The sequence below is a fragment of the Pogoniulus pusillus genome, chromosome 16 (genome assembly GCF_015220805.1).
Source record: "Pogoniulus pusillus isolate bPogPus1 chromosome 16, bPogPus1.pri, whole genome shotgun sequence".
Taxonomy (NCBI): domain Eukaryota; kingdom Metazoa; phylum Chordata; class Aves; order Piciformes; family Lybiidae; genus Pogoniulus; species Pogoniulus pusillus.
The window spans coordinates 19,832,363-19,859,061 of NC_087279.1; the positions used below are offsets into that span (position 1 = coordinate 19,832,363).

Consider the following 26,699-nt stretch of genomic DNA (forward strand, 5'->3'; position numbering starts at 1 on the left):
TCCCGGGCGCGGGGATAGACCGCAGCCCCCGCGGGTACCAGCCGCGGGGGACCCCAGCGCCGGGAACCCCTGCATCGGGGTCTCGTCCACTCACAGGGCGGTGCAGTGCCTCGACCCGTTTGCTGCGTGGGGATCGCGGCTGGGTCGTCCTCGGCTGGCGCGAAGCAGCGGGAAGGCTGCACGGGGACCCTTGGTCCGGCGGCGCGACACGGCCAGGCGTGGCGGTGGCGCTCCGAGCCCTGCGGCCGCCACCGGCGCCTTTGCCCGCCACCTCCGCCTCCACCGCCTCCACCGCCACCCCTCCCCGCGTCTCGCACTCGCCAGCAGCGAGCCTCGAGCACCGCCCCTCTGCGCAGAGCGCCCCCCGGCGGCCGCACTCGGCGCCCCCCTCGCCCCGGGCACAGCCCCTTTAAGATGAGGGGCGGGGCCAGGCTCGGAATGCTCGCGGGACTTCGTGGGCGAGCTCTCGCGAGGCTGGGGCCATGCGCTGATTGGCTGCGGGGGGTTGAATGTAAGATGGCGCCCAGGGAGCTGTGAGGGGAAAAGACTCGGGGCCGAGGCGGCGACGGCGGCGGTGCGAAGCGACGGTGGCACCGGGGCCGGGGTGAGGCGGAGCCGGGCCGGGCCATGCCGCAGCGTAGCGGGACAGCCGGGCCGGGAGTGGGTGCGACAGCGGCGGTAGCGGGGCCGGGCCGGGCGGGGCCTCCCGTAGGGCGCGGGGGGGAGGTGGCGGCGGCGGCGGTTCCGGGGGCGGCGCGGGCCCGGCGTGGAGGGGGAGGGGAGGAGGTGGCCGCACCCGCGGGGACGCGCGCAGTTTGGCCGTGAACATGCACCGGGCGCGTTCTCGGCGCTCCCTTCGGCGGGGCGGCCCCATCCCCGCGCGGGCACGGGCGGCGGCAGCGCGCTGCGGAAGGCGCGGCCTCCTCCCCGGCGCGGCCCTCGGCGGCCGCCGTCCCTGGCGGAGCCCCCAACATGGCTCCTGCGGCGGGCGGGGAGGGGGGCGCGGCGAGGCGCCTCCCGCCTGCCCGGGCCCGGCCGCCCCGCGGCGGAACAAAGGCTGCGGGGAGCGGTCTGGGCAGCGCCACACTCCCCGCGAGAAGGGGCCGCAGGAGGAAACCCCGCGGGCTCTGCGTCCCCTGGTAGAGCAGAGGAAAGGCCGAGCCGCGGCCAGTGATCTCAGGGTCTAAATATGGAGCTTCGCATCGCCTGGGCAGGGTGGTCTCTGTCGGTTCCGTCTGTCCCTGGTCGCGGGGCAGCCCTGGGCCGGGAACACCTGCGAGGGGGAGCAGAAGGGCACCTCTGGATACGGTCACTGCTGCTGCCTTGTTCTAAGTTCTGTTTTCACTAACTCCGGTGTCACCGGCTGCGCGGCACTTCTCGCCGCACGGTGAAAGCGCCGTGACAGATGTGTTCACGCACTGGTTCCTGAGAACACTTGTTAGGCAGAGGGACACAGTGATTAGGAATTGGGCACCTTGCAATTCTGCAGTAGGAGCTGATAGCTGCGTGCATAATTATATTTGTCTTCCCTATTTTTTTATGTTCTTTTTCTCTTAATGGAATACATATTAAAAATAAAAATGGCTTTAATAAAGAAAGAGGAACTGGGGATGGAAAGGGCTTCTTTGTTCTGTCTTCTCCAGAACGTTACAAGTCTAAGAGCTCAGGACAAGAGCAGCAGAAATACATGCAACATGGTGACTGGTGAGTCCAGATTGTCCACATGCTGCAAGTTGTGTGTGTGTTTTCAGTAACCTCAGTCTAAGTTTTATGAACTAACTCTGTGTGCTCATGATCTTCAGAGAATTTCTTGGAACTACTTCCTCAGGAAAATCTGCAGTTATGTTGAACAGAGAAGAATTACCTTTTCTTATCAGAGAAAGCTTGTTGCTTGAGTGTCCTTTTTGAGTTTTAAAATGTAGTATTAAAAACATGCTGCCAAGATCTAGAGAGGATGGGATGGGTGTTTGCTGTGTGTCTACAGGATAAATGGAATCTGTAAATTAGTATGTTATAATATCTCACAGTACAAGTGGTGATTGCAGCAGAAAGCTGCAAATGTTGCCCTACAGAAGCCTGCTGAATGCATGCTTCACCCTTGAGGTTTTCTGTCGTAAATGCAGGTGCTTTTTTTCTGGGAGTACAGCTTTGCTTTCCTTAGTGTTTGTGTAGATCTGATACCTGTGCTGCTGCGCAGAGGGTTGTGAAGTGCCGTTTTAATGAGTAGTTCAGAGCTTTTGGCTAAATAACCTCAAACTGCCAGAAATTGCTTTGGCAGAAACTTAGTCCAGTTCACACTACCTGTGATGTCTGTTGGAGAGCCATAGAAGAATTAAATGGAAGCTCCTGCTGCTGTTGCAGAACAGGAGCTAATAGCACGTGGTGCAGTGGAGTTCTGACCTGTGCTTGCGACTTACAGTGCTGCAATGGCTCACACCAACACTTACCTGGTTTAGGCCTTATTGAATCTCAGTGTAGTAACTTCAAGTAAATGTAAAGGAAGATTTTTCTATGCTAGAAGAGAGAAAAAGAAAGATTCCTTCTGACAGGTTGTGTGATAGAGGAAGATGTGCTAGCAGGGTAAGACTGGCCTCCTAGGACCTTTACTTTGATGCTAAAATGAACTAATTAATATGGAGCAGACGAGCAGGGTCAGAGATGTGTGTCTAAGAAATTAATTCTGTGTTTGTTCTGCTTCCTGCTGTTTGGAAGAGCTTGGTGATTATTTGGTGGTGGACCTCTTGATCTTTGGGCCTGCTGTGTATGCATCTGAGTTTCTGGTGGCTTCTAGTCTCTGCTGCACAAGAGCACAATGTACCTCAGAGCAGCTCTTGTCAGAAGGGTTGGAGTTCCTTTAAGTAAAAGTGAGGGCTCACAAATAGCTGCCGTCAAAAACTAGTGGTCTTGCTGACTTCTCAGCTCTGGCCTGTGACAAGTTTAACAGAAGGTGAACAGCAGTTGCCTGAGTCATTAAAACATAATAAGCACCAGTGCAAGAGCAAGGAAGAAGGCAGGACTTTTGCTGAGAGGTGAGCTTGTTCCTGTTCAGCAGCAGTTAGCTGTCAAAGAGCACCTGTAGCGCTCACATATGGGTTCCCAGTGTGGCATCCTTGAGGCTTGTTCCTCAGAAGTGTTTTCCTTTTGAAAGTTATGTCTGTAAGTGCACATCAGCGAACATGCCAAATAATGCTCTTCTGAAAGCCTCGTTGTAGTACTGAAGTAAAATATTTGCAACTTCCAAGTAGAAAATTAGGACAAGGTAATAACTCAAAATCTGTTTTCCAGCTTCAGAGCATGTAATAGAGCACCTAACAATTAGAGGTAAAATAGATTAAAATATGTCTGTTGTAGTCCTGTCAGAGCCACTGAGGATGCATTAACAAGGTTGTTCTCTGTTTAGTTCTGTTCATACAGTCACTTGGGAAAGGGTTAAGAATGTGCTTTATAGGCATGTAGAGCACTCTGAAGTGGCTTCTGAAAGAAACCTCACTCAACAATTAAGTGAATAGCTCTACTGACCATCACACAGAACTGACTTGGAGTCTCTGAAAAGTGGGAGAATTGGTTTTCTGTCTAGCTGTGGGCTGGAGGGGATCTCCCATATGCTGATTTTTCACAGAGCTATTGTATTTACTGAGTGAACACTGTAAGGTGGTGCTTTCTACTAAACCTTGATGCCTGTTTTTGGTAGGTGTTTTCTGTAGTAATCTCATACAGCAATAAATGTTGCTTAGTAACTCCAGAAACTGTAGATAATAGCACAAGTTGCCTCATGCACGTTCCACTTACCTTTGATTTCATTCTCCTGTGAGCCTGGTCCAGCACACTAGCCATGAACCTCCTCCATGTAAACAGAAACTTGTGTGTCTTTGGACCGCCGTCACGTAACAGTGAGGAGTGGTTAGAATTTGCCCTAGCTCCCACTGATTTTTGGTGGGAGTTGGAGCTGGACTTGTGGTGCCACTGAGAGCCTAAAACTAACTACTGTTTTCACACAGGCTGTTGCAATCAAGTTCAACCACTTATATCTCTCATGGTTCCACTTTGTAAAATCATGGTGAAATGATATAAAAGGTCCTTCTCTTGCACCTACTCTCTTTAGAAGTACAGTTGTAATGGAAATATAGTGAGGTTTGTCCCTTTTTCTTCCCTTTTTTGCAGCTTAATCTTGTAATATTAAATCACCTCTTCTAGTCCTGATCTGCTGTGTGCTTTATTTTCAAAACCTTCTCAGTATCTGGTAGTGTTATACCTCAAATCTGTTAGTACTGTATCAGGACTAATTAATGCCTTTGAAACAACCAGTACACTCACTGCAGAAACAATTTGTGGATTTAAACAAGATAAGTCAATAAGAGAAAAATGCTGTCAGATTATACCCTGGAGCTTTTCTTCCCTCTTCTCAGATGGAATCTCTTTTTTTTTTTTTATTTTCCCTTTCCTTGCTCTCACTTTCCTGATCATCTCTGATTTCTTTTTGTCTTCATACATGGCATGTTTCATTCTTCCTGTATTAAAAGGACATCCAGAACCGATGCTGCTCTTGCCTTTGTCATTTTCAGAGCTCTGCTTCTTCATGTGTGTAGTTCCCCATTTGAGGAACATCTTCCAGCAGTCTCCTTATGCTTGCTTTGTTCAAATCGATAAGGCTGTCCTAGCTCTAATAGCAATGAGCTGAATGCTGCATCTGTTGCTCTTCCGTTACGCTTCCCATTAGCTGCCTAGAATAGAACTGCATGGCCTGACAGAACATGCTGCTCGGTTCTCCCACTTCTGTAGTTGCAAAGCAGGGTCACAGATATTGATTTTTAAGCTTCTCTCACTAATACTGCATGCTGCAAACAAATTAAATATATGACTTGATTTCCTCTGCTGTGGGACTCGTCTATTCTGGGTGAAGTACAAGGCTAGAATATTTCATGTGGCAGTGAGCTCTCTAAACAGCACCTCAGTTACACCTGGTTATCATTCAGACTTCTTGAGCTGCAAAGGATTAATCTGAGATGTGTGCTAGCACAAGATGCCAAAAAAAACAAAGCATCTGTCTGGGCATGTTTGCCAGTTTACATATGGCACTCAGTATGAAAAATTAGTCACTGGAGTTAGGAATATAAGAGAACAAAGGTGTGCTGTAGCTAAGACTTTCACTTTCTCTTTCCTTTAGGGACCCTAAGGACCTTGCAATATGAATAATTCTCTGGAGAACACCATTTCCTTTGAAGAATACATCCGTGTGAAGGCACGAACGATCCCCCAGCACAGGATGAAGGAGTTTCTGGACTCCCTTGCTTCCAAGGGGCCGGAAGCTCTGCAGGAGTTTCAGCAGACAGCCACCACCACAATGGTCTATCAGCAGGGTGGCAACTGCATTTACACAGACAGCACAGAAGTGGCCGGGTCTTTGCTTGAACTCGCTTGTCCTGTGACAACCAGTGTCCAGCAGCAGACTCAGCCAGAGCAGCAGATACAGGTTCAGCAACCCCAGCAAGTCCAGGTAAGCATCTTAAATCATCTTTGAATGTATGTATGACTTGCTAACCCAGTAATGTTAGCAGTGGAATGTTCAGAGCCAGCTACTGTTTAATCTGAAACCACTGCAAGCACATAAGAAGCAGGGCATATTAACTGTATATAGAGCAGCACTATTTCCCGCTCATTTAAGGAATTTGGTAGTAAATTTCTCTCTTGACTGTGCTTCCGTTGAGCCCTGCTGTAGGAGGAGCAGGACACATAGCAATGTGGTGGTGTAACCTCTTGGAGAAATGGTTGGCAGATATGGCATGTACACAGCTTCCCGAAGCCTTGCTCTCTCTGTGAAGCTGCTATAAATACTTTGTCTGGCTGTTCAGGGTGACCATGGGATCTAACTTGCCTTCAGGATTTTTTTAAAGGGTATTGATTTCCTTAATTGATTTTGCTTGAATGTTCTGAAACTTGTGGTTCTCAAACTGGCTTTTAAGTAAAGGGGAAACACAGGGGGTTCAACTTACAGTATGAATGAGGGGAATATACCTTTCAGGAAAGAAACTCTAAATTATGTGTCAAGGCAGATGGTCCTTTTGCAAAATGGAATAAGTCTTCTCTGACATTTGTGTTTCCCAAATAAAGTAATTTTTTACTAAGTATGAAATGGGCAAAATCTAGCACCATCAAGGGAAAAAACCTCCAAATATATACTTCAGGATAGCTGCTTTTGTCCTCAGACACATTCCGGTATTTGAAGAGTTTATAGGTGGCAGGGCATTTATTGAGGTTTTCTTATGTCTCCAAACAGCTGCTCCCTGACTACAACTGTAATGCTGATACACTTCAGATGTGACTTTTTCTGCTTTCTGTAGCATGAATGTAAAGTTGTGAACTTCTTTTTGCAACAAATGCAGGTGTGGAGATAACAATTGACTGGAGATAAGGTGGTGTGAACTTACTGCAGTGCAGTAGGCTTGTGCCAGCATCTCACTTGCATGCTTTTGTCCTAGAGCAACTACAAACGTCCCTCTTTAGCTGTGCGAGTTGTCTCCAGTTACTCTATTGAGTAGATGAATGCTTAACTGGGACTTCTGTAACCTGTTGCCCTACAGAAAACTGTCACAAGGCTTTTGAAGAGTAAAAGCCTCTAGTCTCAGGAGCATGACTTAGGATTCTGCATGAGTCTGTTAAAACTGATGAAGAGTGCTTTTGGCTCTTGTCAGCTACCACATTTTTTTGGGAGAAGCTTCAGTAGAAGGATGAGGAGACTCAGCTTTCTTTGGGTGCCTTGAAGAAATTGAAAGCCCCCAAAACCAACTGTAAGAGTCAGAAGGACTCTACCGCTGCTGCTGCCTTATTTCAAAACTATTCAAAGTTCAGGCTTGTCCACTGCAAGGTCTTCTAGTAGCAGAGATAGTAAAATAACCATGGAGTTCCTGCCAGAGACTGGCCCTGGTTTTTCACACTCAGAGTCCAGGCCACTCAGTTAAAAAAAAACTGTTGAAAGTCATTTTGGCAGCTTTCTTAAAACATGTTGTCTGCTCTCTCTTGCTTTTGGTGTGACTACATAAAAAGACTTGCTTTCACATCTGTCAGTACAGGTCATAGCTAGTGTTCATGTTGCCTCCCATGCTGCTCACTGTAGGATGTTACAAACCTCTAGAACACTTGGGTGGCACATCTGCTATTAGGTATGGCTGCAGCGTTTGTACATCAGCAATGCAGCAATTCTTCTGTGTTTGAACAGCTAGCTCAGAATTATCTTAAAGTTTCTCTGCAAAGATAGAGTGGAGAGGGATATCTTCAGCAAGAGTGTTTTGCTGTCATTTAACGTTTATTCTCAAAAGGTGGTTTATGTTAAACCTTACAATTTAGTGTTCACCTGTCTCAAGACTGTCACTGTGGCAGCAGCAGCAGAGCAGTGTGTCTGAATTTTGGGGTGACTGAAGGGTGACAGTGTTTCATTAGAGGAATGCACCTGATCCAGCTGGCTCAATTTGCTAAAACACTGCTTGTGTTGTGCTGTGAGAAATTTTGGTCATCTGCTGAAGCCTCTTAGCTTTCGATCAACTTATGTCATCCTGGTACTCAACCTGATAATCTCTTTAGTTCTTGCTAATCCAATTGCAAATCAGTGGAAGACCCTTTGAATGACTACACTTGTCTGGCAGTGTGACAGTGGTGCTGAAGGTGACTAATAATATGACCAGTCAGATGACCTCGCAGTTGCAATTGCTGCCAACAGCCTTACGATCATAAAGATAGACACACGGTGCTTGTGTTTAGTCCTAGATTTTACTTGCTGTGAACAACCAAGGGTGGTGTGTGGCTGCTTGATGTTATTTGTCCTGGCAAAAATAATTTCCTGTTTGAAGAAGTTGCACCTTAGGGTTTTCTTTTCTAAAAGGTTCAGTAAAATTGTTGCTAAATGTCTGTCTTAAAGGCTGAGTGGATCCAACTGTTGGGTTACCAGTCAGCGCTACAGTATGTGTCTTGGAGTTCCCTCCATGCCCACTGTTACAGCATTGCCATTAGTAATCTTAAGAAAGGGTTTGGTGTGTCAAGTTGTCCTACCCTGTGCTGCATCAGTGGGTGGCTGGGATCGGCTGTGTTTTGTTCCTGTCACGTGAGAGTTTTATCAGCTCAGCCTTTGGTCAGGTTGTTGTTGCTAGTTGAAGCGTTGAAGCCATAAAACTGATGATGCCATCGAGGTGTTGCCACTGGTTGCATATTGAATATAGCATTCCTGCAAAGGTCAGTAAACCTCCTGTGCCTCTTCCTGTTCCACAAGATTTAACTGGAAGAGTATCAGAGGACTGAAAGTATCTTTGGTCAGGATATGCAGAGTGGGGAAGATCCTCACTGTCAGCCTTTTAAGACGGGCTGATGGCTGGGTGGCAAGAACTTCATGGAAAGGACTCGGAGGGAGATGAGCATGATCACAGAACTATATAGGGAATGGTTGAATGCCAGTCTAAAATGCCTTTCAGTTAAGGCTTGTGCCTCTCTAATTGCTCAATTCCTTATGTGTTTATTGTTAAGTTTTTTTTCAGCATTCCCCCAGCCTGTTTTGTGATTTCAAACCAGAATAGGAAGCTGGGCATTGTTAATGACAGTAACAGGGCAAGATGCCCTTAAGTAGCTCAGAAGAAAATTTTATCTCTTGTTCTGCACTGAACATATTTTTCCCTCACAAGGAATGCAGCTTCCCCTTGCCCTGGTCTTGGTTCTAATGTTCAGATTTGAGGTAGGATATTAGTGTAGCAGCTAGCATTAATTAGCATTTGCTAGGGCTGAGTGTGCTGCTTCAAGTAATAGTTGTAGTCAAGGGTGGTCTTTTCACAGTATCACCAAGGTTGGAAGAGACCTCATAGATCATCAAGTCCAACCCTTTACCACAGAGCTCAAGGCTAGACCATGGCACCAAGTGCCATGTCCAATCCTGCCTTGAACAGCCCCAGGGACAGCGACTCCACCACCTCCCTGGGCAGCCCATTCCAGTGTCCAATGACTCTCTCAGGGAAGAACTTTCTCCTCACCTCCAGCCTGAATTTCCCCTGACGTAGCCTGAGGCTGTGTCCTCTTGTTCTGGTGCTGGCTGCCTGAGAGAAGAGAGCAACCTCCTCCTGGCCACAACCACCCCTCAGGTAGTTGTAGACAGCAATAAGGTCTCCCCTGAGCCTCCTCTTCTCCAGGCTAACCAATCCCAGCTCCCTCAGCCTCTCCTCGTAGGGCTGTGCTCAAGGCCTCTCCCCAGCCTCGTCACCCTTCTCTGGACACGCTCAAGCATCAAAATGTCCCTCCTAAACTGGGGGGCCCAGAACTGAACACAGTACTCAAGGTGTGATCTAACCAGTGCAGAGTACAGGGGCAGAATGACTTCCCTGCTCCTGCTGACCACACCATTCCTGATGCAGGCCAGGATGCCACTGGCTCTCTTGGCCACCTGGGCACACTGCTGGCTCATGTTCAGGCGGGTATCAATCAGCACCCCCAGATCCCTCTCTGTCTGGCTGCTCTCCAGCCACTCTGACCCCAGCCTGTATCTCTGCATGGGGTTGTTGTAAGGCCTAATTTGGCCCATGGAATTCTCTCTCAGATGTTGATGAATGAGCAGAGGAAAAACCTAGATTGAGTCTGTCTGGCAGTTATTCTGAGAAGCTGACTTGTACACTCCCTGTAGACCTTGTTTACTTAGATGGCAAAGGACTTCCTGTAAAGTACTTGAATAACAAGTTCCAACGTTTCCTGCTTCTTCAGTGATCTGATCAGTCTTTTCACCTACTGCATACTTCTGTTTTGCACTTGTATTTGTTCTTTCTGGCCTAACCTTAGAAGGAACTTGCTATGCCGTTGGTTTTTAGTGGTGGAGTCAATTTAACTTGAGGCTGTTATTGGAGGAAATGTGTTTTAAGCCTTTTTTTTTCCCAATAAATTTGGACAGGAAAAAATATTGTTTTTCTTCTGCTTTCATTAACTTTTTGTCCAAGTGTTTGATTTCTGTCAGTTTAGGTGTGGAAGTTTGAGGTGCCCTTGCATTATTAGGGGAGGGGAGCATCTGGAGCATAATTCCTGTGACAATTTTGCCATCTGCTCCCACTTGCCTGTTACAGGCTTGGAGCTTATTTGGGATTCTCTTCAGATGAAACTAAGCCAGGGAGATGCAATTTTGTTATGTCTAGGTGTTCCTGTCACTTGCTAGCTAGTGGGCAAGATGAGACCTAAGTTTGAAGTGGTCTTCTGGAATGCGTAGTATGGACACATTAGTGTCATCAGTCTGTTCTTGGCATATCTTGCTAATTACTAGTGTAAATGTAGTTTCAGAAACCAAGATGTGTTTGTGAAAAGGGGCATTTAAGAGCTTGTCAGGTGCTCCAAAGCAAGCTAGATCTCAGAATGTCCATACGGGCTAAGAGTTGGTATGCATGCTCATTTGGAGCTAGGCTTTAGGAAGTACTGGGTAATCCATTCCATGTGATACCATCTCACAGGTGAGATTTTTTCACTGCTTGGCATTTTTTTCACCTGAATTGTTTTCATAACTGCAGTTTTGTGCAAGTCTGATTCCTTGTTGAGTAGAGAATCTGTACAGGGCAGATACATTATGAATCCTTCTTGAAAGATTGTTTGAGTTAGTCTATCAACAATGAGGAAACCACCCCAACTTTTGAAACTCGGGCTTCAGCTGTTCTCATGCATGTAGAGTTACTTATTTTCTCTCTGCATGTGCTCATTTCTAGACAGAATATGGTTTTGAGCTTAATGTGACAAAACACTTCCTTTAAGAGAATTTTAAACTACGAGTCTGCCCTTGTCTGCAATGCAGGGCTGACTTCCAATGCTTTTGATTCTGTAATTGACTAGTACTTGATACTAGCTAGTTTATGCTAAAAACACATATCTTTGTGATGGTAGCCTATTGAGAAACGGTTCTTTACATGGTGTTAGTTATGAATTTCTGTCAATAAGCAGTTTTTCACTACTGCCAACTTGGTATGCTCCCCTCTTGCATAAATATAACATGGGAATTCCCAGCATAATATGTTCTCGCTTTAATCTTCAGCATAAGGTGAAGATCTAAAGTCCTCCTTGTTGGTCTTGGTCTGGAAATGTCAAACATTCTTCATTTTAGAGAGTCTGAAGTCAACTGTCAATGGTGTATAGTGTAATTCTTTGTCCTTTTTTCCTCAGATAGCGAGTTATACAATGAGGTCAACTTGAGAAGCTCTGGGCTCAGACTGGGTTGATGTAAATCTGAAATGAATGCTCATAGCACTCCTGTGTACAACCTACTTGAAAATAGGGAGGGATCTAGTGCAGAATACACTTGTTAAAAATGGCTGTGTAATTCACAAGGGATGCATACTTCATGATGAGTAGAACTCCAGTATGCTTTTAAATAGGAGCAGTCCTCAGTCTGAAGCATGATGTCTGTAGTTAGCAGCAGTGATTCTGCAGTCTGGCTTCTTCGCCTTGTTTACCTCTGGAGTCGTTCTCTGGCTGTTAACAATAATGCTGTGTGAACTCTGAAGCAGAACTAAGACGTGCTAGTTGTAGGGGTTAGCATTTAGTCCTGGAGAGTGTTGTAGGGCCACAGATCATGACTGCTCATCTGCTGAAAGTGATAGAAGCCATCCATGATTCTAAAGACAGTAGGCTCGGGTTTATGGTTTGAAGCTGCTCCAGGGGAGCTGTAGACCGTACATTAGGCAGCATTTCTTTACCAAGAGGGTGATCAAACACTGGTAGCAGGCTTCCTAGATAGGAGATTGATGCCCCAGACCTGTCAGTGTTTAAGAGGTGTTTGGGTGATGCCCTTTATGATGTGTTTTAGCCTATGGACAGCTCTGAAGTGGTCAGGCAACGAGACTAGATGATCGTTTTATGCCCCTTCCAACTAAAATATTCTGCTATAAAAGTGGATGGAAGAAAATGCTGTTTTGTCAGGTGTTTCCCTGGACTGTGCCTCTTGCTGACAATATCTTTTCCTTAAACCTACTTCATTACCTTTCTAATTACACTTACATGATAAAATTGCTTTGGTGCAGGAGTGGACTTCAAATCCCTGCTGCTAGGAAGAAAAGGATTTAGTCTTTACTTTGTGTGTTACAGCACAGGATAATTTTTGTGTGGAAAGAAGGTGTGGATACTTTTAAGGTGTTCTTGACCAGCCTGTGCAGGTTTTGAGAACACACTACAGTAGTATATAAATGACATTTTAACCTTTTACCTATGACATGATTTTTGAACCCCAGCAGAGAAAGCAACTGAAAAAATACTGATGCAATAATGCGTTTTAGTTTTCCAGTCTTCAACCTTTGCCTTGCAAGTAATCTTATGGACAAGGACTTCAATGCTAAGGATTATATTAATGATTTTTTAAGTCAAATGTTTTGGAGAATGCTTGGCTCAGAGGTGTAATTGAACTCTTAACTGGGGTCTGTGCTTGGGGCCTGTTTGCTCAAGGCAGTATGATAAAAGTGTAAGTTAGAACTGAAGAAGCATCCCGTAGGTGACTTCATCTCTTTCAGCTAACTGCTTCATCAGATCACTCATGGATGCAGCTTTTCTAACTGTCATGCTGGCACAAGGTCATATGTTTTTTGTTACCTTGCAGGAAATTATTATACAAAGTCCACGTCATCTGGATTACAGCATATAGGTCCCAGTAGGAGCCTGTAAAAGAATCTGTTCTTCCTGGAAGCAGAATTAGCTCTTAACAGGAGGTGACTTGTAAAACTGGTCTACAAGTAATGCAACTCTTCATTGCCTGGAAATAAATCCTTAACATTTTTAAGGGTTCTGAAAAGAGATATTGGGATTTTGTGTATCATCACTGTGCAGACTTGCTTGGTGGTAGTTTCAGTATTGTCAGGCTGGCAGTGTGGGGTCTCCGTGCACGTGCTGCGTTACTGTGACTAAAAAGGGAGTAGAAAAGGGTGAGAGAACATGAATAGGAAGTTTTGCAGCTGAGTAAGCCTGTGTTGGCTTCAAACTTCACGTGGCCCTCATAGGTGCCACTAATAAAGCTCTGCATCTCTCAGGTTGAGTAGATAAGTCCCTACCTTAAGACACAGTGCTAAGAAAGCTTGGAGCAGCAGATGATCACGGGAACCTGGATCATCACTTCTAGTACAAGGCTAATGCAGCAAAATGGCTGTGTACATGTAGGTGACAAAATGGTGGCATCTGGACCAGGGGAGGACACCTCACTTGGTGCCCTGAAGGTACCATATGGGGATGGGCTCAAGGCCTGAAACAGAAAAGTTGTTGAGACCTGAACCATGTTGTGGGTTGCCTCCAAGTCCTGGCTTTGTCTGCTCCTGGACTGCTGCTGTTTGTTGTGACAGACTTTGGACAAATGAGCATTGATGTGAGAGGGTATGATTTTATTTTTTTTTCCTAAAATAGAAGGAATCATGGAACCAGTCAGAGTTGGAAGGGACCACAAGGATCATCCACTTCCAACCCCCCTGCCATGGGCAGGGACACCCTACCCTGGATCAGGCTGCCCACAGCCTCATCCAGCTTGGCCTTAAACACCTCCAGGGACGGAGCCTCAACCACCTCCCAGGGCAACCCATTCCAGGCTCTCACCACTCTCATGTTCAACAACCTCCTCCTCACCTCCAGCTTTGCTCCCTTCCCCCTAGTCTTGTCACTCCCTGATAGCCTAAAAAGTCCCTTCCCAGCTTTTTTGTAGGCCCTTTTCAGATACAGAAAGGCCACAATAAGGTCACCTTGGAGCCTTCTCTTCTTCAGGCTGAAGAGCCCCAACTCTTTCAGTCTGTCCTCATAGAAGAGGTGCTCCAGCTCTCTGATCATCCTCTTGGCCCTTCTCTGGACATGCTCTTGTAATAGGGGCTCCAGAACTGGATGCAGTACTCCAGGATGGGTCTTACCAGAGAAGTAGAGGGTGAGAATCGCCTCCCTTGACCTGCTGGCCACACTTCTGATGCAGCCCAGAATCTAGTTGGCTTTCTGGACTGCAAGTGCACACTGCTGGCTCATGTTGAACTTCTCATCCACCAGTGCCCTCAGGTGCCCCTCCTTAGGGCTGCTCTCCAGCCAGTCACTGCCCAGCCTATCTTAGCATGTTTTGTCCATGTTATTCAGTATTATGTAAGTGCGTGGGCTAGAAAACAAAACTGAGTAATTTGGACAATAAATTAGGTGGAATAAGTAAATAATAATTTTAAAATAATTTTTTATTTATCATTGCCAAGAAAAATGTTTTTAAAAAAACATGCTACAGTGTTGCCTCTTGGCACATGACAGAGATGCAGGTTGAACTTGCAGCTCTGTGTTGACATATGCTTACGTAGTGTTACTATTAGTGGGGATTTCAAAACGTTTTTGTGCTTTATGTGGAAAGAGTCGAGTGCTGGTTTCAACTTACCCATATTTCTTACTGCCTGTCACTCACAAGTGATCCTGTGGCAGCTTGGAGTACTGGGGTGGAAAGCAGTAATCTTTAGAACAGAGTAAGAATGAGACCAGCCTCTGTGTTTTGTAGCAAGATAAATTTAACAGCAGAATGGTAATGTGTGTGACCTTTAAGCCTTGCTATTGCAAGGCCTGTGTTGAAATAACATTTTAGCAATGCAAATGGCTCTGAGGTCTCCTTTGACTTCCAAGGATGCAGTCTGTTGGCTTGATCCCACAGAGCTTTGAGGATGGAGGTGCCCCTCATTCTCTATTCTAGGCAGGCTGAGAAGGGTGCAGCACTGAGCAAACAGGTCACGTGTGTTATTGCTGTTATCAACATGGTGCTTCTGGAGTAACTTGATTTCCTTTTTACTGAGATCTTTATTAAGAAATTACAGTATCACAGTATCACCAAGGTTGGAAGAGACCTCATAGATCAAGTCCAACCCTTACCACAGAGCTCAAGGCTAGACCATGGCACCAAGTGCCATGTCCAGTCCTGCCTTGAACAGCTCCAGGGACGGCGACTCCACCACCTCCCCGGGCAGCCCATTCCAGTGTCCAATGACTCTCTCAGTGAAGAACTTTCTCCTCACCTCGAGCCTAAATTTCCCCTGGCACAGCCTGAGGCTGTGTCCTCTCATTCTGGTGCTGGCCACCTGAGAGAAGAGAGCAACCTCCTTCTGGCTACAACCTCCCCTCAGGTAGTTGTAGACAGCAATAAGGTCTCCCCTGAGCCTCCTCTTCTCCAGGCTAACCAATCCCAGCTCCCTTAGCCTCTCCTCGTAGGGCTGTGCTCAAGGCCTCTCACCAGCCTCGTTGCCCTTCTCTGGACACGCTTAAGCATCTCAATGTCCCTCCTAAACTGGGGAGCCTGGAACTGAACACAGTATTAATATATGCACTCATAAAACTAAGCATAAAAGACCTGGAGCTCAGATCTCCTGTGATGGGCCATCATCTTGACGGTGGTCCCTTGTTGAATCACCTGATGTCTAACCACTGAATTGGTGTCATTGCAGGTTCAGGTCCAGGTCCAGCAGTCACCGCAGCAGGTCTCCGCCCAGCAGCTCTCTCCACAGCTGGCTGTCCATCAGGCTTCAGAGCAGCCAATACAGGTCCAAGTGCAGATCCAAGGCCAGGCACAGCAGCAAGCATCGCAGACAATACAGAGTCAGTCTCTTCAGAGCCCCAGCCCATCCCAGCTGCAGGCAGCTCAAATCCAAGTGCAGCATGTGCAGACTGCCCAGCAGATCCAGGCTGCGGAGATACAGGAGGAGCACATACAACACCAGCAGATCCAGGCCCAGCTTGTGGCAGGGCAGGCCATTACTGGTGGCCAGCAGATACAGATCCAGACGGTTGGGGCACTGTCACCTCCACCTTCTCAGCAAGGCTCTCCACGAGAGGGAGAGCGACGGATCAGCACTGCTAGTGTCCTTCAGCCAGTGAAGAAACGCAAAGTGGATATGCCTATTACTGTATCGTATGCTATTTCAGGGCAGCCAGTTGCCACAGTGCTGGCCATTCCTCAGGGCCAGCAGCAAAGCTACGTCTCTTTACGGCCAGACTTGCTAACAGTGGACAGTGCCCACCTGTACAGTGCCACTGGGACCATTACTAGCCCCACTGGAGAGACTTGGACCATCCCTGTTTACTCTGCTCAGCCACGTGGTGACCTTCAGCAGCAAAACATAACCCACATCGCCATCCCTCAGGAGGCCTACAATGCCGTCCACGTCAGTGGCTCGCCGACGACACTGACTACCGTGAAGCTGGAAGATGACAAGGATAAGATGGTGGGGAGTACTTCAGTAGTGAAGAACTCTCACGAGGAAGTGGTGCAGACTCTTGCTAATTCGCTCTTTCCGGCGCAGTTTATGAATGGCAACATCCACATTCCAGTGGCAGTGCAGGCTGTGGCAGGGACATACCAGAATACAGCACAGACAGTGCACATATGGGACCCGCAGCAGCAACAGCAGCAGCCCACACCTCAAGAGCAGGGGCAGCAGCAGCAGCAGCTACAAGTCACTTGCTCAGTAAGTTAAAACTTTCTCCATCCTCCTCCATGGTTAACAACCTGTGAATGCTGTGGAGAGGGAGGGGGAGGATGTCAGCAGTCAGCTGATATCTAGGAAGCAGAGTTGCCTGTCTCGGTAGCCTGGGCGTGACACAGGGCATTTGACCTTTGATAGGTGTAGCACTGTGATGTGTTAATGTTGGTATGTAATTACAGGATTCAGAACTTCCCAAAATACAGTCTTGATCTTTGTAATGTAAATTAAGAGGTACTTGTAGACACAGGCTGAAGTTAAGAGATACATGCTCCTTGCTAGCTGCTTCACAGCAAATACTCTGATGTCTGTAGTCTTCTCCTGAGCTGTTCTGGGTGTTGCAGTGGACAGGCAAGGATGATTGCAGCAAAGTAAGGGGTGCAGATATACTAGTCACCTAGTTACCAGTAACTTTGTCATGCAGCACGTGAAGCCCACAGCCTATCCGGTGCCCCTGGTAGTGTTGAAATCTGACTAGTTATAAACAAACCTTTATGGATCACGTTACCTGTCTGTAACACCTGTAGCACCATGTCCTGCTTCTAGTAAATGCCTGGCGAGCCAAGAGCACAGTAACCAACCTGAGCAAGTAAGCACTTCAGAGTGCTTGGCAAACAGCAGCCAAATCTGTTGCTGCTTTTTTAAAGGCTTTGTTGCTAACTTTAAGCCATAGATTACTTAGAATTGGCTTTTAAGAATAACTGGGGCCGTTAAAGGCATTTCCTTTATGTGCAAATGGATGCAATTTATCTCTTTTTTTTCATTACCAGAAAGTGAAAAGTGATTGATCTGTCAGAGTCTGGGTTTTTTTTGCTGAATGGAAAGAGGTAAAAAATATCCACATCTGCTAGCATAAATGTTGTTCTAAATTCTTTCCAGTTTATAAATAACACTGTTGACTTTGTAAAAGTGCATATGCCCTCTCCATCAGTGGGCACTGAGAGGAGGCAGATTAGTTTTCTATGGTCATGGCTGATGGTTTCTGAGTGGTTTGTATGCTGCTGAAGCCTCTTCTGTACAGCTGTAACATAAGCTATAGCTTATTGGTCTTGTGATACATGGGATTTTGTTTGGAGTTTCGTTGTTTTGTCATGTTCAGAGAGCCTTCTGTAACTCATCTTTTCCCTATATTGGTACTTTAGAGATTGTCACTTCATAGCTTTCAGCTGCTTGAGCAAACTAAGTTGATAGAACTTACTGTCTTTCTGTGGACAAGGGATTTAGGCTTATACTAGGGTCTTTTAAGAGCATGAGCCACATTCTTGGGATCCTTCCTGAGGAATTAGCACCATATTTTCTTTAATGGTTACTTGTAAAGCCTCTGCTAACACTGTGTTTCTGTGTGCAGTGGTCTGCAATTTTTGTGTATCAGACAGTTTTCTGATCCCCTGGTGTTGTATAGGCCTTTAGAGGCAAGTGCAGGCGGAATGCGTTCTTCCTCTAAGAGGGTAATAAAGCTACTATAGGTGAAGATAAGATTTTTGGGGGTTGTCCTCTACAGAACTGAGACAGAGAAGGAATTTTACTGTGTGCCCCATATTGTTGCCTGGCAGTGTGCTGCTCTAGGATCCAAGGGAGTCGCAGCTGTTTTGCACTGCTTGTAAAACATTCAAGTCAGTTAAGAAGCGAGTGCCAGTTCAGTGAATAGACTGCAGCCTGTGTGCCTGCCCTCACACTGCATGAGGTGCCTGAGAGGGCAGGGCCGAAGATTGCTGTTTAGGTTGGGCTGACACAGGTGGCTGGCCCTGGAAGGCTTTCTGCTGTCTGGAGAGTAACAGGGCAGTGCTGTGAAGAGGAGTGCAGGTTCATTCCTAGCTCTTGCAAAGAGGCGTCAGTTCACCCTTGGACTCCTGTCCTCTTTCAGGCAGAGGCTTGCTTGACAACTTAAACTTTGTCGCCATCTGGCTTGATAAAAGCTGAGCCCTTACAGTTACAGGGTCTTGATGCTGCTGGTGGTGCAGGGACTAATGAGAGCTACTAAATGCTGACTGGGGAAAAAAGGAGGAGAAAAAAAAAGGGCAAAAAAGAAAAGCTAAATGGGGGCAGTTACATAGCTCTAGTCTCAGGTTCTTAGAGGCTGCTGGTGGTGATGTTACACAAAGTAAGGTGCAGGAATGGCTACAGTCTCTGTGCTGTTTTCATTATGGTCTCTAGTACTGTCAGAGCAGCTTTCACTGATGATTGATTGACACTTGACTCTGTCAAAGAAAGGGTTACTCCATTATTACAAAGTCTGGCTTTTTTGGGGTGGCTGCTAAGAAAGAGAAAGCAAACTGTTTTGATGTAAGAATTGCCGTCTTGTGCCAATGAGAATTTGACTAACAGCTGTGAAGCTTCATATCAATCACAGTGAATTTCCACTTGAGAGAGTAAATTCTTGGTGACTGAAGGTTCTGCTGCAAAGTAAGCTTCCAGGGAGTCTAGAGATCTAAGTCTATAGTAGGTCATAAGTAGCTCTTCACAGAATAGTAGCTAGTTAGCAGTATTTGGTAGTTTGAGAGCATTGCATTGCAATTAAATGAATGTTTTGACACTGATGTTCTAGATTGTTATTCTTTTTGTACCTCTTACAAATGTATTATCCTTAACAGCTGTTAAGAACAGAGTGTATCTATTCTGCCATTTCTGTACTGAGCAGTGAAGAGAGCTTGCCCTCGATGGGGAGGGGTGCTAGCAGTATACAACACACAGTCATATCTAGAACCTTGCTCAGGCCAGTCTAGGTTTGGAAAACAGTGGCTGCAGCTGATGGCACCTTATTGTTCTTCCCTGCTGGGGGCTGGTGGTCTCTCTGGCTGCTCTGAGTGACTCCTATTGTAGTGAGACGATGGACTTCGGTGATGGTTTGGAGTCAAGTTATCTGAAGCCAAGAAAAATGCAGTGGAGCAAAGAGGGCTTTAGGATCGATAGTGACCTATTTCAGTGTTCAAAAGCAGACCAGAAGTCTGTTGTTAAGAGGACTTCAGTGCTTTGAAGATCCTTGCCTTTGGTACTTGCTAGCTGCTTCCCGGCATTACAACATGAATGGCTTGCGACTGTTAGGTTTCCTCTTTGTTGCTGGGAGGACTCAGCCCTCCAGCTAATGAAGATATGGACCACAGTGCACCCTTGACAGTGAATAAAAGGAGTCCTACTGTAGAGGCACGGTCACTGTCTCTTCACATAGCAAGCAGCCTGGCAGTTGGATCCTCTCCCCTTAGACTGAGACTTCATCTAAGGACTCCTCACCCTCACTTTTGTGTGTGTACTTGACAGGCAGGACTTCTAAATGCATCAGATTGCAAGCAGTGTGGATTTGCTAGAGGGGTTTTATATTTTTATATATATGTATATCCAGTCAAACTAAGTGTCCTTGGAGAGACAAAATATTCTTCCATTAGCAGCAGTTTAGGTTAGAAAGCAACAATTGTGCTCCTTGGATTAATTTCTTGTTAGAGAAGAGTGTGCCAAAGGCTGATGTCCTGTGCTAGAGGTACTGTAGCATTACCTGGTTTGTCTTAAACTGATGCATGTGAAACTGTGTATCTGTAAACTGAAATGTTTTCTCTCGTAGGCTCAGACTGTTCAGGTTGCTGAAGTTGAACCACAACCGCAGACACAGACTTCACCTGAACTTCTACTTCCAAACTCTCTGAAGCCAGAAGAAGGGCTTGAAGTGTGGAAGAGCTGGGCACAAACTAAGAATGCAGAGCTGGAAAAAGAAGCCCAAAATAGGCTAGCACCTATTGGAAGTATGTGTTGTGACAACATGGCCTACCTTTCCTTTCAAGCAGGATTAGGAATGACTAAAATATTAGCTATTACTGCTCTGGAAAACACCTTTGTTTAACTAGTGGCTGGTTTTAAGCTTAAACTGTGATTTGTGCTGCTGTACTAGTTACTGCATACTGCCATAGCACATGTTCCAAGGGAGGTATTAGCTCTGTGCTGAGCCATCTTGAGCACCTAGGAGAAACAGGCAGTGTATGACTGTGGTGCATGGACAAACAAAATGGCTGTGAATGCCAGCCATGTTGGTAAAGCTGTCTCGGTGCTGCTGTTTTCCTGTTGCTGTAGGGCAGCATTTCATTGTGGACACAGTAAAAGAAGGCAGTAGTCATGCAGTTGGCAGGGCAGAGTCTTCCTCTTGGATTCTTGCCTGATTATCTTCTACTAGTTCTGACAGCCTAAGATCGTGATTTACTTCAGGTTTCTTACGCTGAGAAAATGAGGTGCTGCTGGACCTGCCAGATAGAACGGTGGAGTTGGAGATCTGGGAAATCATTCCTGAAGCACTGGGAAATAATATGGCTTTATGGTTTAAGTAATATGGCCTCGTTCTGTTTTTCCAGGGCGTCAGCTGCTGAGGTTCCAGGAAGATCTCATCTCTTCAGCTGTGGCTGAGCTGAATTATGGTCTATGCTTAATGACACGAGAAGCTCGAAATGGCGATGGTGAACCCTATGACCCAGATGTGCTCTACTATATCTTCCTGTGTATTCAGAAGGTAGAGGGAGAATGATTGTATGTGCAGCAGAGCCATGCATGATGTCAGTGTGTATAGGGAGGATTTTCTCTGATAAAAATGGAGACTCTGGTTTCTAATAAGTTTCCCAGCAATTTCATAGGAAAAATATCTTTGCTTAAAACAATACTGAAGCACACACATGCAAAAAACTCTGCACACAACAGCAACACACCCCTCCCCAAACAAAAAGAAACCCCACAAACCCTAAGACAACAACACATACACAAAGGTCTTAAAAAAGGCAAAACAAATCCCCTTAAAGACAGATTAAATTAATATACAGCAGTGCTTTTATCTACTGGATTAAGTTTATGAAGAACTATTGATAACTGAGTCCAGTATTGTGGCAAGAATAATATGTCCCTAATTTTTTTTTGGCCAGGGAGGAGAGTAGGATAATATTTGAGGAAGTTGTCAGTGTTAACACTTCATCTAGTCTAAGCTTTAACAGGCAAGAACTTAGCTCTGTGTGATATGGGAAGTCTGAGCTGGTAGTGTCAGTGTGCTTTCTGGAAGGGGCAGGAACAGGTCTAATCACTGACAGAAGAGTCGAGTATCTCTCTCCTTAATCTCAAAGTACTGTCCAAAGGACAGTCACATGAAAAAATAATTGCAGTGAAAGGTGAAACCCAAATAGCTCCACTTTCAAAGACAATTTTTTTTCTTTCTGTCTTAGCATTCCTGTGATAGTAACTGAAATTACCTGACCTCTACTAGCCTTGGAATATGAGGGTCCTTGCTGGTTTAGTACTGTGCTGTAAAATGCTTGAGCTCTCAGGATAAGGTCTGGTCTGAGGAATGTACTTGCTGCCATTGTACTGGACTGTGTTGTGAATCTCTTACAGTATCTCTTTGAAAATGGTCGAGTAGATGACATCTTCTCAGATCTCTACTATATTCGATTCACTGAGTGGCTGCATGAAGTTCTTAAGGATGTACAGCCTCGTGTCTCCCCTCTCGGTAAGAAGCTTTGTTTAAGAACCTGAAAACTTCCTGGAGCCTGAGGTGTTGAACTGCTGTGTGAGTGCAGTCCAAATAGAAATGCTTTGGGAGTACTTCATGTCCCTAGGATGGCTCTTACTGGTCAGGGGATTAAAAAACCAACATTGCATCTGAGCGAATGGTGGAGTCACTGCATGTGTAGGGGGTCTAACCCTCATTGTCACTGAGGGTTATTTGCTATCACTTCTTGCCCAGCAGAAGGCAGATTGTTGGGACTTTAAAGTGTCATGAGATTGGCTTACTTGGAAGACAGCTGATGCTTGATCTGAATCAAGTTTCCTCATCTGAAGTGCTAATACATCATGTCCCTAATATGTGTTGTTAATTTGAGAGATAATACAGTGCTGTCATTTTGCCATGGATATGGTCTTCAGGGCAAACTGAGTGTCAAAGGTAAAAAAACAATGTGTGATGAGAGCCTCAAGTGCTGCAATCAAATGCAGCTCAGTCCTCTGTTTAGAGCATGGCAACAACAGAGGTGGGGGGGAGCAGTTCCAGAAGCAGCAGATTTTGACACAGTTGCGTTTGTGAACTAGATCAAGAATTGCACTTTCAGGGCACAGAAACCTGGATTTTCATTACTTCATTCCCTTTGATCAGGTTAGACATCAGTGAAGAAGCTATTGCTTGTGTTCAGAAAAGTAGCTGATGTTACAGGCTAGATGGCTAAGCAGCACTGCGAGTTTGGGAATCCTTTTGTTTTCACAGTGGCTCTTTGATCTGTGCTTTGTCATTCCACAAGGCCTGGAGTTCATACTGCTGTCTGTTTTTCTGTTTATCTGTGTATTCAGAGTATAGTATTTCTCTTCTGCACAAAGGAGAAAAAAACCCCTGAGAATCAAAGGATTACTCATGTGTCCAAATACATCACTTGGCGCTGGGTGCTGACTAAAGCTGCGCATGGGGCTAAGAGCTGATTTGTTACCCTGGCCTGCCTGCTTTCACATATTATTGGATTAGGAGCATCTGCATTGGAGCCAAGCCATTAATTAAAAGCAGTTTAAGTGCATATTTGTTTCTCTCTGGGCTGGGATGTTTAGGTGTATTGCAGAAGCTTACTCTGCAGCAAGAGGTTTGACGTATGTACACAAGTGTTTCCTAACTGTACCTGCTACTTAAAAAGTTACTTGCACAGCAGTGAGTCTTGATGTCGGTGAGGATCTCCTCCTTTAATATTTGGGTGTCCTCTGGTACTTCCAGACTATAAAATGCTATGTATGCTCCTGCTGTGACTGTCTTCTACTATAGTGCTGACTTCTGATTATTGCAGGTTATGTCCTCTCCAGTCATGTGACAGAAGAGATGCTGTGGGAGTGTAAGCAGCTAGGGGCTCACTCCCCTTCCACCTTGCTCACTACACTGATGTTTTTTAATACAAAGTAAGTACTTAAGTCTCTAGGAATTTGGGGGCATAAAAGAACTTCAAATGCCTTGACAGGGTTGGTAGGAAACAGATGCATTGGATTATGGCAAAGCCATGGATTTGGGATGATTTCACATAGAGCCCTTTTGCAGCCCCATCAAGTAAAGCAGATGCAGTGCAACAAGGAAGTGAGCTAGCAAAGGGAAAACTGAATTTGTGGTTGTTGCCTGCACTGCTGCTGGTGCAGTCTTTAACTTTATGTGGATTTGAGTTTCAGCTGGCTGGTGATTAGTAAAGATAAGTACCTCACTGCTGTGACCATATCCTTTTACTTGGCTGTGAATGTCCTGTGTTTTCCTTCTGTACAGATACTTCCTGTTGAAAACAGTAGACCAGCACATGAAGCTGGCCTTCTCCAAGGTTTTGAGGCAGACCAAGAAGAACCCTTCTAATCCCAAGGATAAAAGCACGAGTATCCGCTATCTGAAGGCTCCTGGCATGCACCAGACAGGACAGAAAGGTAATACCTGGAAGTGTGTTTGTAATATTTACTTACTGGGATTGAAGGAAATGGATGAACCTGGAAATGTGTGCAGGTAGGGCCACGAGAACCCAAAGCTCTGCCAATTACCTGTGCATTCTATCTGCAAGAGGGTAGTGCTTCTTGATAACCAGCCTAGGGACATACCTTACCTGGGGCATATAGGGCTCACCAGAAGCTAAGGATAGCTTTTGTTGTTGTTATTTCTTTTAGTTTGGGTGTAAGTAGGAGAAACTTTTGGGGACTTCTTTTATCTTGCCTTGTAAACCCTTAGTAATAAAATTCACGTGCAAGTACAGTCTGTTCTCTGTAAGCACAGACCCAGGATTTAGCTGAGGCACTGCAGTCTCAGTAGTGGGATTTCTGTCATTTGAGGCACAGGTAGAGGAGAAATGGAGAGAATGGTAAGGCTGGGTTGTGTTGTTCCAGTAGCCTTGGGATAAAGCAAGCTCCATACAGTGCTTTGAGAGTTTATAAGCGGGTGTCTACGCCTTGGGGTAGTCGTGTCTCTCTCTCCAGCTCTTGCATGGCCATGAGGTGCTGAGGCTGTACAGCACTGCCTAGTTTGCTGTGCTTACACAGAGTGTCTGATGGAGTTCTTGGGGGGGTGGTTTGCAGTTACAGATGACATGTATGCAGAGCAGACTGAGAATCCAGAGAACCCCCTGAGGTGTCCGATAAAGCTGTATGACTTCTACCTCTTCAAATGGTGAGAGCTCTTGTTCTGTGCATGGGTGCTTGTCTCCTGTGACTGTTAAGCTGTATCTTGTAGCTGGCCTAGTTTTCAGAGCTGTGTTTTATTGCTGGCACACTTTCTATATTTGCATAAATTTACTTAAGTGGGATGGGGCATTGAAGTGGGAGGGTGGGATTTACTCTGATGGCATGAAAGTCAAACTTCTTTGGTATTTAAAGAGACAAATCCTGATTTGTGAACTGGCTGCTCTGAATCTCCTACTCTCACTGGAGGCTTGCTCTGTTGGCACAAGCTCACTGTCAAGCCTGTCACTTGCAGGCAGGAAAGCATCCACTGCTTGTGATGAGATTAGGGTCCTATTTAGATTGGCTTCTGAAGAAAAAATGAGGACTTGTTATTGGGGGAGCCTTGAAGGACTTAAGGCTCAAGTTATAATGATTGTGATAATTAATGTAAGCATTCCTCAGCACAGATAGGTCTGCCACTAGCCGGGGTGTGAAAATTCTTCATCCTTGCTTCACTCTGAAAGACCTCTGAAGTCATACTTGCTGATGGGAAATAAAAATTCCTTTCTTGCAGCCATCTTTGTGGCTTTTTAACCTTGGCATGGCCAAAAAATGTTGGGACCACTGTTTCCCTTAGATGTAACTCTGTTGCTTTATGTCTCATCAGCCAGATACTCGCTGTCAGGAATTGTGACCCTGGGGTGAGGACAGTGGTTGCCTCTCTCTCCCAGGACATTGTGTTAGTGCAGTTATTTCTGATCTTCCTCATGCAGCCCCCAGAGTGTGAAAGGCCGGAATGACACCTTTTACTTGACACCGGAGCCAGTGGTGGCCCCCAACAGCCCCATCTGGTATTCCATCCAGCCGATCAGCAGAGAGCAGATGGAGCAGATGCTCACCCGGATCCTGGTGATACGAGAGATTCAGGAAGCTCTTGCCGTGGCTAATGCCAGCACCATGCACTAAGGCATCCTTCTTGGCTGAGAAGGGGTGGGGTGGGGTGACGGGGGAGGGACAAGCAAAGATAAATTGTACAGACTTTTACACTAAAGGAGATGCCTAAGTTTTTGTTTTTTTATTGGTGTAGTTATGAAGCCCTTTTAGGCTTCTTCTCTTTAAAAGAATCTAAAGGAAAACCTACCCATTGTGTATCCTATCCTACACACCAAACTGTTGGAACAATTGGAGGCTGCATATCCCCTGCGAGCTGGGAGCTATGGAAAGCTGCTGATTGACTCTGGTTTTTTTTTATGATGTAGAAAACATGAACTACAGGATTGGCCTGGATGGCTGGGGCCTCTGTCTCCTTGAGCACCTGCAGCCTAGAGGGCACAGAATGATGGATGGACCTGCTCAGCCAGTGGAGGAGAGGCAGGCATCTTCTTTCCTTGTGCTTGGACGTTAACTTGCTGTTATCACGGAAGGAAGAGGAGAGAGTGAACTGCAATTGTGATTTATACAAAACAAAAATAACCCAAACCAACGATTTCTATTCAAACCTTTAAGTGACATTTTTAGATGTTAAAAGTACAAACTTTACCACACTCTTCTTTTTTTTTTTTTGTTTTGTTTTTGTTTTGGCCTAACATTGAGGCCTTAAACTTTGAGGCTCCTGTGCCTGATGGAATTCTTGTAACATACACTTGTGTATCATATAAAGATACCACCCTGTTTCTCTTATGTATTCTTACTCTAGTTGTTTATTAAGAATGACGAGCACGTCTTTTCAACATGCCATTGAACAATGTGTCTTTATTTGGGGAAGAGTGAGCTGTGAGGGGTGGGGGGGGGAGGGGGTGTCATTAGACAAAGATCAGTATGCAAACTGGTTGTTCTTATCCCTGTTTGTGCTTTCCAGCGCAACTCTGCTGGACTTCTCACCCCTGCGAATCGAGAAGGTAGAAGGGGATTAACTTCTGTTGAAGGACCTGAATGTCCGCTTGCTGATGGAAGCTCATTGTCAGGCTAGGAACATGGGGTCTGTGAGACCAGATCAAATTGTCCTAATGTTCTGTGGCCAACCTGTGAGGCTTCACCCTGAGGCAAATCCTCCTCTCCCCACCTTTATAAAAGCATCACACCAGCGGGATGATTGGAGGGGTGTTGGAGGGAAAAGGCCTTTCAGGAGCAGCA

At 45.9% G+C, this 26,699-nt stretch overlaps 1 protein-coding gene across 2 annotated transcripts; it reads left to right on the forward strand.

Moving 5' to 3' along the window:
• Positions 1-492: 492 nt before the first annotated feature.
• On the forward strand, positions 493-26,298 carry QRICH1 (glutamine rich 1). 2 transcript variants are annotated; one of them, XM_064156921.1, is made up of 11 exons: positions 493-604; positions 1,644-1,704; positions 5,165-5,494; positions 15,417-16,436; positions 20,005-20,182; positions 20,783-20,937; positions 21,804-21,918; positions 23,231-23,339; positions 23,692-23,843; positions 24,483-24,573; positions 25,340-26,298. In XM_064156921.1, the coding sequence occupies exons 3-11, from the start codon at positions 5,186-5,188 to the stop codon at positions 25,530-25,532; spliced, it is 2,322 nt and encodes a 773-aa protein (XP_064012991.1). In that variant the 5' UTR covers positions 493-604; positions 1,644-1,704; positions 5,165-5,185; the 3' UTR covers positions 25,533-26,298. The 2 variants fall into 2 exon arrangements, with proteins under 2 accessions (XP_064012991.1, XP_064012992.1); XM_064156922.1 differs by lacking the exon at positions 1,644-1,704.
• The last annotated feature ends 401 nt before the right edge of the window (positions 26,299-26,699 follow it).